This window comes from Notolabrus celidotus, chromosome 17, assembly GCF_009762535.1.
Source record: "Notolabrus celidotus isolate fNotCel1 chromosome 17, fNotCel1.pri, whole genome shotgun sequence".
Taxonomy (NCBI): Eukaryota; Metazoa; Chordata; class Actinopteri; order Labriformes; family Labridae; genus Notolabrus; species Notolabrus celidotus.
In genome coordinates, this window is record NC_048288.1 from 10,396,512 (window position 1) to 10,413,369 (window position 16,858).

Consider the following 16,858-nt stretch of genomic DNA (forward strand, 5'->3'; position numbering starts at 1 on the left):
TATGGTTCTGTTTTCTTGAGTTTGGTTCTGGTTCTGGTTCTGTGGATATGTTTTGATTTTTTTTGTTAATTTGTGCAATAAAAAAGTTTGATTAAAATACTAAACAAAAGTAAGAATGGTTTTGTAACAGAATAAATGCACAAAATTGAGCAATTATAAGGCCTCTCATAAAAACACTGTACGTAAAATGGTTTTCAACACAAACTATTATCTTTTGCAAAGTAAAGGTAAAATATAAGGCTACAAAAGGTCCTAAATTAAGAGCCGTTCGGGTGTCCAAAGAGCAGGCTCTTCTTCGGGAGCCGAGTCAAAAGAGCCGGCTCTCTGAATAGAGCCAAACTTCTCATCACTACAGCAGGGGAGGGGAAAAACATATACAGATTATCTGCAAGGGAGTCCTACCAACATTATACTCTGCATCGACACATGATACACTCTCTCTCAGAGCTTTACAAAATGAGCAGCAGAAGTAAACAGGTGATAACCCTGGCACTCCTCTTTGATCATGACAGTGAAAGAGAGGAGGGTGTGTCTGAAGATGAAGACCATTTTGTGGTCAATTCTGAGTCTGATGATTCTGATTATGAACCAAATGAGGAAACAGATATTCATATTTCTCCAAGCAGACTTTCACATCAAAAATGGGGAAATACAGCGATCTTCATCCCCAAATATACGTCAGGCAAAACTTTCTCCAGAAAACATTATAAAGACAGAGCCACTAGGATAGCAGTGACTCGTGTAACAGACATCAAGTCAGCTTTTGAGCAGGTCATCATAAATAGTAAATGGACTTGTACTCATATATCTCTTTTACAGTCTTCTGACCACTCGAAGGTCTTTTACATTACTCGCTCACCCAATGATGGTAGAGGCTGCTATAGTAAGGGACCATCAGTATTAGCTTATCCTATTCTAGACATTCATACACCACTGAACAACTGAGGGAGCAGTTTGGGGTTCAGTGTCTTGCCCAAGGACACTTCGGCATTTGACTGCAGGAGCTGAAATCAAATAGAGACAAGCTGTCAGCCATTAGAGTAGTGAGGGACAAGTGGGTAGAGCAACTTCCACTACTCTGTAACCCAGGCCCTAATGTCACAGTGGATGAAAGGCTAGAGGCATTCAGAGGTTCCTTCCATTTTAGGTAATATATGCCTTCCAAACCAGCTAAATACAGCATCAAAATCTGGGCAGCATGTGACAGAAGAGGTGTCTCCTGTTAATTTATCAACATTACTTCAATAAAAATAAATAAATAAATAAATGAAAATGAAATAAACAAAAATCTGTGTCATGGAAAAATATTGTATTTATATTTAGGTCTTTCAAATGTACATTAAAAAAAGTTTTAACATGAATATTCATAAAAAACGAGTGAGTTATCCTCATTGAACCATGATCTGTGAGGATTAAAGAACACTAAATAATGTTCTAAATAATTGCACTAAATAATGATTTAAATGGTTGGTAATGGAGTTAATGATGAGATTAAAAAATGTTTATTGGGATTTTTTTTAGTTCTGACACTTCTGGATAATTAAACATGCCCCGGGTCAAGTCGACCCACGGACATTATTGCTATCTCTAAGAAACGGACATAACAGGAGGGTTAATCAATCAAAATAATGATGATGCAAAAACAGAATTAAACTAGAAGTGTGTCCGTCTCACCGAGCCCTCTGCCAGAGCTGAAATAACATTCCCCAGAGCAGACAGGGACTTGTTGATCATCTTGGCCTCATCCAGCACAGTGCCCTCTGCTCCAGTTTTCCCCACCTTTCACGTACACAAACACAAGACAGTTCTCAGATCACAGAAAAGATCCCCCAAACAGTCCTAAAGTACAGTAAAAACCATGATAGGGAGGTGTGAGGTTAACTGAATAATACGGAGATTAATGAAAGATGATTGTCAGAGCATGTCAGAGGATTTACAGGAGCTTAGAGCCAGTCTTTGCTTATTAACATCTCATACTGACTGACAGATTACTGTGGTGTCCCCCTGCTGAGAGGAAGCAGCAGCAGTGTGTGATCAAGGTTTCATTAAATAGACCCAGCCCTGCAGGCGATAAAATGTGTCTCAGGAGCAACAGCAAAGAGAGTGACAGGACGGTCCACATATGCAAACTGTCCTGGAAAGAAAAAAAATACAACTACCCTTTACAACCATATAACTGGTAGGGTCTTGGGTTCAAACCAACAGCTTTTATAACAAGGGAAAATGTAGATGCAGACGCAATGAAGCTAAAGAAGAATAGTGGAGGAGACACAGTGACATGCAGGATGAGGATGAGGAGGAGGAGTATGAAAGTGTGAAGACATACTTTTTCACTCCCAGCCAGATCGACGAGGTAGAGCTTCCCTGTAAGTTTCTGCTCGGTCTTAGAGTTCTCCTGCTTGATGTTGATGAGGAAGATGCTGTGACTCCTTGAGCTGTGTTCATTCATGTCTGACACACACACACAAAAACACAATTAGCCTTTTTTCATGCACACATTATTGCAATCCCCTTGAATGACTCGTATTTCACAATAAGTAATGGTATATATTGTTAACAAAATAAAAGGATATCAATTCAAAACACCAGATATTTCTGGATGATTCCTTACAGCTGCGATCACGTCATCAGATTTCCAAAATGAAGATCCAATCCAGCTGTTTCTTTGTATTAATGCTTCCTAACAACTGTATCTATCATCCATTCATGTGTATACATGTAGGAACATAATAATGAACCCACAACTAGGAGCTTCACACAACATTCAAGAAAATCTAAATCCCAATTTTGATAACAAACAATGTTCAAATAGCATAAAAAGGGAAATATACAACACCCCCAGAGAGTCATTGAAAGTTTTCTTCAGAACTTGCTGATTGGTTAACACTGTTTTCAGCAGAAATATTATGAGCAACAGCAAGTTTCATGTTTATTGCAAGAATTGTCTTGGTAATGTAGCTGTGTGAACTGTGAAGTGAGACTTCTGAATGTTTTTCTCATATTTTAATTGTGATATTGCATCAAGTAATAACTCTTTGTTAAAATAAAGTTAACTCCGGCGTGGATTTAGCCTAATGGTTAAGTTGTGCGCCCTCAAAGCTGGCGGCCCTCGCTCAAGTCCAGTCTGTGGCCCCATCCTGCATGTCATTCCACCAGTCTCTCCCAGTTTCCTAACCTATTCACTGTTTTCTCCTCTATAAAATAAAAAGGTGTAAAAGCCCCCAAAATATCAAAGAAAAAAATAAATAAATATAACCTAATAGATAGAGAAGTTATTTTTCACAATCAATTCTGATGAGTAATAAATCAGACAAAGCAACATTGTACTACCTGGGGCGACAGGGCTTACTCCATTGCTGCCCCTGCCCTCTGGAACTCCCTCCCCAAACACATACGCAACTACACTGACCTACAAACATTCACATCCCAGCTCAAAACACATCTCTTCAGAACTGCTTTTAACTGTTAATGTTTTTATTTACACTGTGTTTCTATATATTTTTGTTTTTTTATTGTGTATTTTATTGTGTGCTATTTGTGAAGTGTCTTTGAGTTTTCTGAAAAGCACTATATAAATAAAATGTACTATTATTATTATTACTATTATTATTAGTTTTAGGACATGCAATGTGTCAGCAACAGGTGGGACAATATTAATAAAGTAAAATTAAAAGTAACCAACAAGTTGAATTATGGGGAATGTAGGATCCCATGTGTTTTGAGCCTCTCATATTTAACTGATTTAACATTTTTCTGTAGCCTCTCTTGATACAGGCATTATCCTAACTGATGACTGGAACTTCAACCAGCTTAAACCAATGAGCAATAACACCATGCTTTGAGTACCATGCAATAAAGGTCACTGCACCTATAAACGCTTACATGGTTGTGGTATACCACCCACCAGGGGGACACTTGGACAGCTTCATTGTGGAACTGGACATGTTACTCTCAGACATACCTGATGATGGCTCACCACTGGTAGTTATGGGAGACATGAACATCCAGATGGATAAAGCACAGGCAACTGATTCATCTCTCTATTATCCTCCTTTGGCTTAAAACAGATTGCAACGCCTCCAACACACAAAGCTGGCAATACACTGGATCTGATACTGATACGCAACTGCTCCACAGCTGATCTGAGTGTGACTCCTCTTCACCTCTCTGACCATTATTTTATTCAGTTTTCGCTTGGATTACCAGAATCTCAACAATCCACTACTCAGTTCATATCGTATCGCAGAAACATTCGGTCACTTGACCCAACTAAGCTGTCTGATGAGGTCTCAGCGGCTATGGCTTCATGTAACGAGTCCTTCACACTCTCCACTAATGAAGCAACAGACACATTCTGCTCCTTACTGACCTCCTCTCTGGACAAACTCTGCCCACTGGTGTCCAAGCCTGCCCGAAATACTCCACCCTGTCCCTGGCTCACTGAGGTGATTAGAGAGCAAAGGGCAGGGCTAAGAGCGGCTGAGAGAAAGTGGCGTAAATCCAAACAACCCACTGACTTGACAGACTATCAGCAAAAACTCTCCTCACTCAGCTCATTCTCTCCACTGAGTGAGAGCGAAGTCACCGGGCTTCTGCTTGCCTCTAAACCCACAATCTGTCCGCTTGATCCGTTACCCTCACATCTCCTGCAGGCGATTGAGCCCACAATCAGCCCGGCAGTAACAAACATCATTAACTCCTGTCTGTCCACTGGTGTTTTCCCTACTACATTCAAGCAAGCGAGGGTCAGACCATTGCTCAAAAAACCCACTCTCAACCCAGCCCAGGTTGAAAATTACAGGCCGGTCTCACTTCTTCCATTCCTTTCAAAAATACTGGAGCGCACAGTCTTCAACCAGCTCTCAGAATACTTACAGAACCATGATCTACTTGATCAGTATCAGTCTGGCTTTAGGCGGGGCCACTCTACTGAAACTGCACTTTTGTCGGTAACAGAATCGTTGCGTATGGCTAAAGCAGCGGGTCAGTCCTCAGTTCTCATGCTGCTGGATCTGTCTGCTGCTTTTGACACAGTAAACCACCAAATCCTCCTCTCTACACTCTCCTCACTTGGTATCTCAGGGTCTGCCCTCCAGTGGTTCAAGTCCTACCTCACAGGGAGGTCTTTTAGAGTATCATGGAGAGGAGAAGTGTCCAATATGCATAACTTATCAACAGGGGTACCTCAACGGTCAGTGCTTGGTCCCCTCCTGTTCTCAATATACATCACATCACTTGGTGCAGTGATCCGCTCCCATGGCTTTTCCTATCACTGCTATGCAGATGATACACAGCTTTTCCTATCTTTCCCACCTGACGACACAACTGTCTCAGCTCGGATCTCATCCTGCCTTGCTGACATTTCTAGATGGATGAGGGAACGTCACCTGCAGCTCAACCTGTCCAAGACTGAGCTTATTATCATTCCAGCCAGTCCCACTGTGGACCCACAGATCAATATCCAGTTTGGATCTCAAAACCTCATGCCCACTAAGTCTGCCCGAAATCTGGGTGTCATGATCGATGACCAGCTAACCTTCAAGTTTCATGTTGCCTTGATTGCTCGGTCATGCCGTTTTTCCCTCTATAACATCAAGAGGATCAGACCCTACCTGACGGAACACGCAACACAGCTCCTGGTTCAAGCTCTTGTAATGTCACGCATTGACTACTGCAACTCTCTACTGGCAGGCCTCCCTGCATGCACAGTCAAACCTCTGCAAATGATCCAGAACGCAGCAGCACGTCTGGTCTTCAACCAGCCTAAGACAGCTCATGTCACTCCCCTGCTCATTTTGCTACACTGGCTTCCAGTTGCAGCTCGCATCAGATACAAAACTCTAATCATGACTTACAAAGCAGTCACCAAAACCGCTCCAGTTTACCTGGAACCCCTCATCCAGGTCTACTGCCCTTCTCGCCTGCTATGCTCAGCGTCTGAAAAGCGCCTAGTGCTTCCAGCACACAAGGCCTCAAAATCACTAGCTCGACTCTTCTCTTCTGTTGCCCCTAAAGGGTGGAATGAATTGGCCAACTCCATTCGATCTGCAGAGTCCCTCTCTACTTTCAAATGACAGCTAAAGACCCAGCTCTTTAGGAAGCACTATGCACTTAGCTAGACTGTTCTCCACTGCTGTCCCCAGTGGCAGATCATGTCTTCCAGCTACAGCTGACTCGCACTGTCCTGCTCTACTCTGGGAATCTGTGTTCAGCTCTTGAGTGACCCAGCACTTGGTACTTTGGTCATTATTGTGGTGATGTTAATTGTTGATGATGATAATGGAAGGTCTTAAATTGTTTGGTTACTTCATTGTAGATGTTCCTTATTTTGAAAAAAAAAAAAAAAAAAAAAAAAAATTCCTTACTTACTTTGTGCATTGCCTTTACACTGCTTGGCAGTAACTGCACCCAAAAATTGACTTGAAGCACTTTGTTACTCTTACTGATCTTGTTTCCTCTTGTCTAGATCTTTGCTTGTGTTGTTCTTTGCTTTGGATAAAAGCGTCTGCTAAATGACATTGTAACATTGTAAAATTGTAATGAATTAGTCTGACTTTCTTTCCTCCACTACAAACACTCTTGCTGTTTAACAGTGGTGTGATATCACAAAGTCTGTATTGTGTAATACACCTCTTCCCCCTCACTTTCCTCACTTTCTTCTTTGGCTATGGTTAAAGCACACAGACAGTGTGTTGGCTGATGGGAGTCTCACTGCAGTCAGGAGACCCGGTGAGGTTGAACCCATGAGAAGCAGCAGCACCGGAGGCACTCATGTACTCACTTGTGACAGCCACGCTTCTGCTGTTTTTTCCTTCATCTATGGCTTCCATGACCTCGTCGGGACTGCACACAAAACGCTCGGTACACCCCTGAGGACACATGCACACAAGGAAATACTGTGTTACACCGCCCTGCAGCAGGAGGGACTCATAGAGAGACAATTATTATCTGAGGAGGCCATGACATACTGCATCTGGCAGGCTGGTACATTCACAGGGAAAGGTATAAAGAGTTAGCAGATTACTTCATCTTCATTTTATTTTTAACACTCTGTTTAATTTCTTTTTTTAAAGTCTAGAACAATGTGAAAGGTAAAAAACAAACAGTTCCATTCATTGTCAAAGTTTTTATTGAGAGGTTTATGTAACCTAGACCCTGGAGATCACATTGTCGTCATCAAATTATCTTATTTCATTGGGGAATAATGCGCTATAAATGTCTGGGACAAACTTTTGACAGCGTAGTTACCTCCAAAAATGTCTCACCTTGACATAGGGGACTCTGTTTTTGTCCTCATGCACAGATAGGTTGGTCTTTGTTGCTGCAGAGGACATGAAAGGTAACCACCATGTCTGAATTATTTGTATCAAGATGTAAAAAAAAGTGGCAAGAAAATGAAAAATATACCGTCCAACAAGTCCTTGATTTTATCCAAATAGACTTCAAAGTATGACACCTGCAAAGGAAAATAATCCTGTGAGACTGAACCAACAATATGACGAGTATCCACTGATGTTTCAAACCAGCTGATTGAGATGTTAACAAACTTTGATATGAAACTCCAGGTTCTCATCCATGGAATAAATGTAGTTGAAGATGTCTTGAACTATTCTGGGAGTGATTCCCATCATGTCTGGGTCATGGAGTTTCCCCTGTAGAAGACACATGTATGAAATAATAACCAGAGAACAACTAAATTTCAGCCTTTATGTCATTGCTTCTTTTATCCATGTCAAATGAAGAGTAGGATTCTTTACATTACCTCCATTGTGTGTGTTTTTCCAGACGATGTCTGCCCATATGCAAATATTGTACCATTGTATCCCTCCAGTACATCTAAACACATTAAGACAAACAAGAACACATTTGGTATAGAGCTTGAATTGTCGTGTTTACAGAGTTCTTTATTCTACCCAACTTCTCACCTCTGACGATCTTCTGAGCCACAGCATTGTAGAACTGCTCCTGAGTCGTATTGGACTGGAACACACGGTCAAAATGGTACGGTTTTCCCTGCACAGAGGAGGGAAAGGGATCAGCATCAGGGGCAGAGGGTTGCATGAAAGTCATGTTTATATCAATCCACATTACAACCCCTGAAATTGGAAACTAATTGAGAGCTCAGACTGGAAATATACACAGAGAAAAACAAAGTGGAAAATTGTTTAAAAGTATTACAGAATTTATGAATTAAGTACATAATTCATTTGTGACAGTAAATTTTAGGCATGGGTATTCTATGCTTACTGGAAGAACATACTATTTCTTGTTTGGTTACCCAATAAAACAACATTTAACATCATTTTTTGATCATGCAATGAACAGAGAAGTGTTGCTGCTGCAGTGTTTCTTTGTCTCTAGTTGCTTTTGGCGAAGTAGTAATTAAATAAATAAAGTAATTTCACAAACCTTATGCCTTTCTTCACTCATGTGTCTATATGTTTTTCATGATTTTGGCAGTAGTAGGTGCAATCCCTACATGAATTACTCTACTAGCTTGAGTTTAGAGAGTTCAATTTCTGTCTGAAATCAAGCTAACTTTGACCAAAGGGCCTGGAGGAATCAGCAGCCTTTTGGATATATTTGTCACTGTAAAAATTGCTTCTAAAGAATTATAATACTGAAAGTCTGATTCCCTATCCCTGGCCATTAAATATGTGAAATTCCGAACTCAGCACAAGTTTTGAAAAAATGAAGCTACATATATACTTCCATAAATGCAGAAGTCCTAAAACTGCATTTAAAAAGCCCATCTTTACAGCAAAAAGAAACATGTTAGCAACCATGTACAAAAAGTGATTTTGGTCTGAACATCTAGTTTCTCTATCTGCACACATTGTACAGGGGGATTGTAAAATGGCTTATCAATCTCTAAGATATAAGGTGATGAGTTTATCATAATCAGGCATGACTGACTTGACTGACAGGCAGGCACACTGTTGCTCTAAGCAAAGAGGCTAAAGGTCTCATCTCCACCTCTCATGTAAGTGAGTCAGCCTGTTCAATATGAAAAATACCGACTATGGACTCCAAAACTCTGTTTCAGAAACCAAAGGGTGACATCACAGAGAATCCATCCATGTTTTATATGGTCACTTGTGAATTCAAGCCCAAACAGGCTTCTCACCCTGGCTCTGCCTTCCCTGTCCTCTTTCTTACATACCATTTTTCCTCCGCCCTCCTTCTTGCCCTCATGAAAACGGTGGAATAGGAGGAGGTAGAGTGTACAGTCCAACCAAGCTGGGCTGAGCTCTAGCCCAAACAGGCTTCTCACCCTGGTTGTGCTTTCCCTGTTCTCGTTCTAACCTCTTGCTCTGTATTTTCTCATATCCTATCCCCTTTTCCAGTGCGAGGATGGTGGGTATAGACAGAATAAGAAGAAACAGAAAGACTGCCTAACCCTACAATATCTATTTACGCAAGGGGGCTATCATGCTGCTCTCCCACTGGTGGCAGACAAACAGGTATGACGTGACAACTCTTTTATGGTGGAGGGAATTTGCAATGAATTGCAATTCCTTTATACAGTTTACAGTTAAATTAGCTTGCAGAAGAAACTTCAGTGATCAGTGATACAAACAAAAAAACACAGAAATAACCTATGACAGTCAATGCCTTAATTAGTCATCCTGTTCATGTCATTATCTCAGCAGCAGTGATCTGCAGGTTGCTGAAACTGTCCCTTTACAACTACTCCTCATAACAGCAGAAATAGATTACAACATGTCAAATAATGGACTTCATCAACTTCAACTTCATATCTGATCATGTGAGATAAACAAAATACACAAAATAAAAAAGCAATACTGCTAATAAAGGGAACATGAGCTGACTCATGTTTGAAACTGATGATCGTGGTCAGTCACACAGAGAACATGACACTTGACTCCCTGAGGTTTGTGACATGGTACATGTCACAAACCTCACTCACTACATTTTATAACCCAGTAAATTTCCAAACAATGACTCCAATGATCATGATCTTTTCCCCCTCAAGCTTGGAAAAGTACATTTTAATCACATACTTAACTTATCTCCACGCAAACTGTGCTAATCTATCAGCTGAAAGGATGGAAAAAGATAACACGCGGAACTTTTTTGCTCTTCAAAATAAAACCACTATTCATGAAGTGCGTCTGCAGAGTCTGTGTGGCTGTGCATGTCTTGTTTCTGCTGACTGTCTGTTTTAATTGTGTATTATAATGAAGGGAACTTATATCACAAATCCTAGAGATAAACTGATTCATCGGTCAGCTGATTATTGGATGGCCGTTCTGTGTTTCTTTTTGGAAACAGTTAAAACAGAGGCCTGCTGTAACATTGTCTTTGATACGATCTACACTGAAGTACATTCACGCAAATCCTTGTCAAGTTACTGATCATCAGCCACCCTGTGGCCGAAAGTCTGCACCTCTGAACAAAGCAGCTGTTCATGTGTTTTATTTTTGATGGTGAGGAACATCAGGGGTTGTAGTTAGCCATGAAAATGGATCATCTGTACATATCTTCATTCAGACGTTATATTTAACAGGCAGAAGGCTGATGTAACGCATTTCAAATAGCCTCAGAAAAAGAAAGTCATCTGTAATCATGGAGAGGTTAAACTAATCAATTAATAGACGGGAGATAGTTATAAGGAAAAACTGACATATTGATGATCTACCAGTCGGGGACAAGGAGGCAGATACCCTCTCTACTTTTAAGAGTGGGCTTCAAACTTTCCTTTTTGATAAAGCTTATAGTTAGAGCTGGCTCAGGCTTGGACCAGCTCTTAGTTATGTTGCTATAGACTTAGACTGCTGGGGAAACTGACACACTGGGATCCTGTCTTTCCCTCTCTCTCCTCTGTCTGCCTGTCACTTACTTTAACTCTTCCTGTCCCATTAAAAGTTACTAACCATAGACCTTTCTGGAGACCCTGAGCTCCCTTGTCTCGTAGATTCCTCTGAGTCACTACCATAGACATGCAGTAGACATGCCAGATTCCAGCTGCTACAACTACTACTCTCTGTCTCACTACTATCATCTCTCAGTTGCATTTATTGTGATCAGTCATCAAATGGTCTCACATTATCATGTTTGATGATACTTTTTCTTAAACTGTCAAATAAAGTATATTTACTACACTTCTAAATAATCTTTTTCTAACCGTATTGAAATCCCATCTATTTAAACACATACTCCAGACGTGGAATTTCTTTTCATAAAAATGTTGGTAAAGAATGGCACCTGACGCAGTTTTAGGAGAGACATATCGGTGTTTAAGCATACCTGGCCAATAAAGCTGATTCTGATTCTGATTCTGGTATATGCAGCGACATGGCGCGGCAAGCCACTAGCCACAGAGTGACATGGTATAGACCACTTTTCAATCTCAGCGCTGCTGCTCCATCTCCATTGATATACTGCTTCTGTTATGTTTCCCTAATACGTTAAAAGCATCAACTGTCAGGTTTTATTACTTTTTTAGCCCAGCCTCGTGTTAGTGTAGAAACAACTGTCCCATTTATAGTTAATACACTAATGAGGCAGGTTATGCTCTGGGACCTGGGTATGTCATTGACAAGTTGCCACAACATAGAGGTTTGAGCAAGGACAGGAGCATAGAGATATGTATGTAACATCATCTGACCATGTAAGTCACCTCCTGCTTCAAAATAACATCATGGCACAGCCAATAGTCAAACTTGAGCCTCCAAAAACAGTTGTTCACAAATCAATGGATGACTTGCCTGTGGTATTACAGTCTATGGTCGAACTAATGTAAAAGTGAGCTGCTGTCCTGAATCTTCACATGTAATCCAAAGTGTTTCCCTGATAAATAATAGTATCACAAAACAGACTCAGGTGTATTCCTTCATACCTGACCATGAAGGATCACAAAGTTGTCTTACTATTTAAACCATACAGATATCACAGATATTCTGCATTACTGGTAGCATATTTTCCCTTTATTTAATCAACTTTTGCCTTTAACGTATCACAGTAGTTAGGTCTTGTTAGCAAGCTGTCACTTCCCCAGAGTCGTTTGCTCAATGGCCTGTGAAGCCATTTTGAACATTTCAACATGATCGTTTGACTCACCTTTCCCAATTAAGATTCACCACCCAGCAATAACTACGTTTTCAGCTTAGGGTAAGCTTATTACTAACATAACATGCTAAGATGTTAGCATGCTAGCAATACCTGGCCTTAACAATCAAGTATGGTAAAGTTAGCAATAACCTATCCAACCTATAATGACGAGGTTGGTGAAGTGCAGAGGAAGTCGATGCAGTAAAAGTACCACTGAGATGGTTGAATCTTACTTCAAATAGATGCGTTTTGGCTCAACTGATTTGTGTGGCAGACAGATTTATTTGATTTTAACAATGCAAAGTGTTTTTGATGACCTGAGACTGAGACTGAGACCACACGTCTACCTGTAATCGAGAGAAGTCAGTGCGTAAAAGCACAATGGACGGCCGAATGAGGTTCTTTACGCATAGCATTATCAAACATTAATATAAGTTAAACAACAAAAGGACTATGTAAATTGGAACACTCAGTGTGGAAAGGAAACATAGACAAGAGATTACCCGTGTTTGACACGCAGTGAGAAGTATTTTCTTCCAGATCAATTTATTTACGGCAATAGGAGACATTGAATAGAGTTTTTATGGACATTTTTTCTAACTTTCACTTGTAAGGAAGAAGTGATGTCCTGAGTTCGGTTCATCCTCTGAGCTCTGAATATAGAAACAAACTCACCGCCATCAGCACACAGTCGTCCCCTTGGAACTTGGGGATGTACTTGTCTCCCCGGGCTACCTCTGAGCTGTTCAGCGGCCTAAACCGGCACACCACCTTGATAGTGGTCTCCGCGGGGTCCGCCATCTCCGCCGCTGTGGATGGATGGAGCGCTCCGTCCTCTCGTTACAGTCAGACAGATACAGAGAGCAAAGCTGCAGGGGAGCCAAGGGGGAGGGCGCGCCCCTGACAGAGATGTTTCAGCTGACTGGAAACTGTGTTGAAGTGGTTCTAAAATACGCTTACTGCAAAGAAAGAATTGATCACTTCCAAGAAAACGATGGCCACTCCGGGATGTGGCGATTACAAAACTGCATCGGACTGGAGGTCTAACTAATTATCTTCAAAACAAATAAATGTTGATCTTGATTTGATATATAAAAAAAGACAATTGATACATTTTGATATCAAATAATAATGTGTCTTTTTTAAAATGTACCTTAAGAGAGATTCTTTTTTTAAAGAAGAAAACCAAAGAAAGTTACACTTTAGTTCTGTTAATAAGTAAAAAGCATGTTGTGATCAGGGCAGGGGTTAAATGTTTGGGGCCCATTTGGACAGAGTTGTCACATGGCACAGTTTGGTTGTGCATTGATCACAGTAGATGGTGATCCAGCAGTGAATCAGGCAGTGTACTGGGTTGATATAAAATGTGAATACTTCTCCATTGCACATGTTTCTGCAAAAAAAACTGTACCTAGCAATTAAAGCATGCAGTTTGACCTGACATTGTGTAGACTTAATGATTTTTGACTGCAGACATACTGTATTACAGTCACTTTTCTACAGTTGAAGAGGTAGGCCTTCTGCATGAAGGTGACACATCTGTCTAACATTTCCTTTGTGTGTCTGCCTTCCTGTGCATTCACCTTTTAAAGTTGCTCATATTTATTGTTTCTTACAAACCGGACAGATAAATGATAGAGCACAAACTTCCAACCACAGTTTTTTTAGGCTAACATGTGAAATCTGTATAGACCGTACTAGGTTGCAGCAATCAGTGTATCTTCTTAATTAAAGGTTTGGTCGAGTTGCAACCGGTTGCAACACCACCAGAGTTTTCTTCAACTACATTTTAAATATTGAGCTTCTTCACTCCAGGGAGAAACAGCTAGTAACTCCTCATGTTCTCTGCAGTCTGTAGCGCCCCCATATGGACAGAGAAAGGCCTGGTTTGTTACAATGGTTTCCTTTCTCTTCAGAATGAGAAATTATCAAAGCTGATGCAGGGTCCTTAAGGTTTATCATAACACACTTCATCACCAAACATCATTTAGACTTTCAAAACATAGACTTGAATGGAACATTTGAGTTTTAGGGAAGTGTTATAGATCCTAAATATAGTAAATTCACTTGTTCCAGCAGGTCACAAAAAGAGAAGATAGCATACACATTTCCTCTGAGGGTAGATACTCAGGGGGATTTTGTTGCACAGAAAACATACTACCATGTTAAAACCATGCATGGTGTACAGCGTTATATGACTTAGATATAGCTGGTTAACATAACATAGAAGAAATGGCTTCTCAAACTTCCATTGTCTTATTGTAAGGATATAATGTAAGACACAAAAACATGTTTACTCACATGTCATCTTATACATGACATCATGTACCAATTTACTAATATATACTGTGATATCTGGCCACCTTACTGATCGCATATACATAGAAATTACGACAAAACAAAAATGAAAAGTAGGTATATTTGATTTGTCTGTATATAAGATCTTCGGAAAAAGTGCAATGACCATCATATTGTAAATGCATCATACTAGGAATGATGAAAGTTTTGGAGAATGTTTCTTTAACATTTTACCACAATGATGAGGTGCTTTGAGAGTTGGGTGCACTTGTTTTTATTTTCTCCATCAATTTAGGGGAAGACGTTTTTTGTAGCCTCAGGGAAACAAAATGCAGTAAATATGCAGCTTCTAAAGCAGCCAGCAGGGGGCAGCAGAAGTTTCTATGTGATGCATTCAGCCAAGAAGGAGCAGAGGAGCAAATGCACATCCTGCAGAACTATAACTAAAATAACATTTTCTTTCTCTTTCATTAGATGTGTTTTAAAGACATGCATGCAGAGATATAGGCCTAACAGATGATGATATACAATCTGTCATATCAAGTCTGTTAAATATGACCAAAAGATATCAAATTAAATGACACAATTAGAGTCACTGTAGATCTACATGTTTTTTATTTCATAGAAACTGCAGCATAAGATACGCTGAAGCAGAAAACCATGTTGCACACACACACACACACACACACACACACACACACACACACACACACACATGCACACACACACACACACACACACACACACACACACACACACACACACACACACACACACACACACACACACACACACACAAAATCACACATTTTCCAACACACACTCATCCAGACACATTCAGTCAATGCTGAGCACTGTGTGGAGATGAGGCAGTTCAATCAAGAGGCAATAGAACCACTTAAACAAACAAACAAAAAAAGGAGAGACAGAAAGGGGGCAGGGCTTTAAACAGGAGCATACTTTAACTTTTGACAGCTCACCAAGAACTCAGAGCAGCTTTTGTACCTGTGACTGATCAGTCTCCTGCAGAGGGCTTACTGTCCTTAACAGGTAAAACAGATCAATTACTCCTCCAGTTAGTGCTTCCTCTAGATTAAGGTCCAAGTGTATGCATGTGAGAGCTCAAGTTCCACCATGTACAGGGGTCAATGCCACACACAGCACAATTAATATCTGATACAGTCACAACACAGTATTAAGTTAGATATTAGTTATTTTTCTGATTAAACAAAGAGATTAAGTGTTCATAAACAAGCTGAGGAAAGGCGATCACAACTCTTATCTTATCTATCTGTTATTGTTTTACTTTGAATTAGCTGTGATAGTTTCTGCTGTCCAGGAGGCAAGGAGGGGAGGGGAGAAATAGGAGAGAAGATAAGAAGAAAAAGGTGATGTGACAATAAATGAGAAGAGATTACATGAAGAAAAGAGAAGAGTTTAGACACGATGGGATGCATGGGATGCAATGATTGGAGGTGAGACGAGGAAAGAGACGAGAAGAGTAGAGAGGAAATAGAAAAGGAAAAGAAGAGAGAAGAGTCGAACATACTTTATGGGCTGTGTTGCATTAGGCTACAGGTTGCTCATATGACACTTATTATAACAAAAAATAAGAAGAGAGAGTACATTACTCCTCTTTTAATGACCTTACACTGGCTGCCCATTGCTTTTAGAATAGACTTTAAGGTTTTGCTTTTAAAGAACTTCATGGCCTGGCCCCAGAGTATGCAAGTGAATTGATGTCCTCCTACCAACCTGGGCTCAGCTTCAGATCCTCAGGCAGGAGTATCCTGTAAGTTCCTGCCTCAAACTTTAGAAATAAAGGTGACCGAACGTTTGTTGTTTCAGGGCTCCTCGACTGTGGAACGACCTGCCTGAGGATCTCAGGCAAGCTGGACAGCAGTATCTTCTTTTAAATCACATTTGAAAACATATTTTTTTACACCAGCCAGCGAGAGAAAGAAAGGGGGCGTGTGTGGTAAAAAAAGAGGTGTAGAGGAGTGAGGTTAGTGTGTCACTGTGTGAGCGAAAATCAAAGGAAAATAAAGAGAAAAAAAGACCTAGTTTTGGCAACATGGCTTCCTGTTGCCGGGTAACGTTCTCAGAGGGCAGAAGAAGCTCCTCTTTGAGGTTTACAGAAAGAGCAATTTTGTTTCCTCCTCCTCCAGCACCTCCACCTCCATCTTGCTCTCACTCAACCTTTCCTCAGCAGTTTGTGAATGCTGCCAAAGCAAGAACAAGCAATTCATAGTCTGGACTGTCTGCAAACAAGAGGGAACCGGGGAACCTCCTGTGTTATTTTAATGCAGTAAGACTTTCTGAAGCACAGAGCTGCTTTTTTCTAAACAGACCTCAAAAAATGTAGAACAGTGGGTCGTTTAAGCACACGTTTGAATCGCTGTAAACATGGCTGAACCTGCTTCATAATTCAGTCTCCTGTACTCACCTAAACATCTTCATGAGGAGCCTTAAGAAGTGAAATATT

General features: G+C 40.5%; 1 protein-coding gene across 2 annotated transcripts in view; it reads right to left on the minus strand.

The window, feature by feature from the left end:
* LOC117828605 (kinesin-1 heavy chain-like) overlaps positions 1-13,022 on the minus strand; it is a 30,638-nt gene extending 17,616 nt beyond the window's left edge. The window contains exons 1-9 of one of the 2 annotated variants that reach the window (XM_034705783.1): positions 12,751-13,022; positions 7,926-8,013; positions 7,763-7,836; positions 7,548-7,652; positions 7,408-7,456; positions 7,266-7,321; positions 6,782-6,869; positions 2,327-2,451; positions 1,675-1,779 (exon numbers count right to left, since the gene is read on the minus strand). In XM_034705783.1, the coding sequence (XP_034561674.1) occupies positions 1,675-1,779; positions 2,327-2,451; positions 6,782-6,869; positions 7,266-7,321; positions 7,408-7,456; positions 7,548-7,652; positions 7,763-7,836; positions 7,926-8,013; positions 12,751-12,876 (816 nt within the window). In that variant the 5' untranslated portion in view covers positions 12,877-13,022. Of the gene's footprint in view, positions 1-1,674; positions 1,780-2,326; positions 2,452-6,781; positions 6,870-7,265; positions 7,322-7,407; positions 7,457-7,547; positions 7,653-7,762; positions 7,837-7,925; positions 8,014-12,084; positions 12,197-12,750 lie in introns of those variants that run through there. The other variant, XM_034705785.1, reaches the window with a different exon arrangement.
* Positions 13,023-16,858: the final 3,836 nt, after the last annotated feature.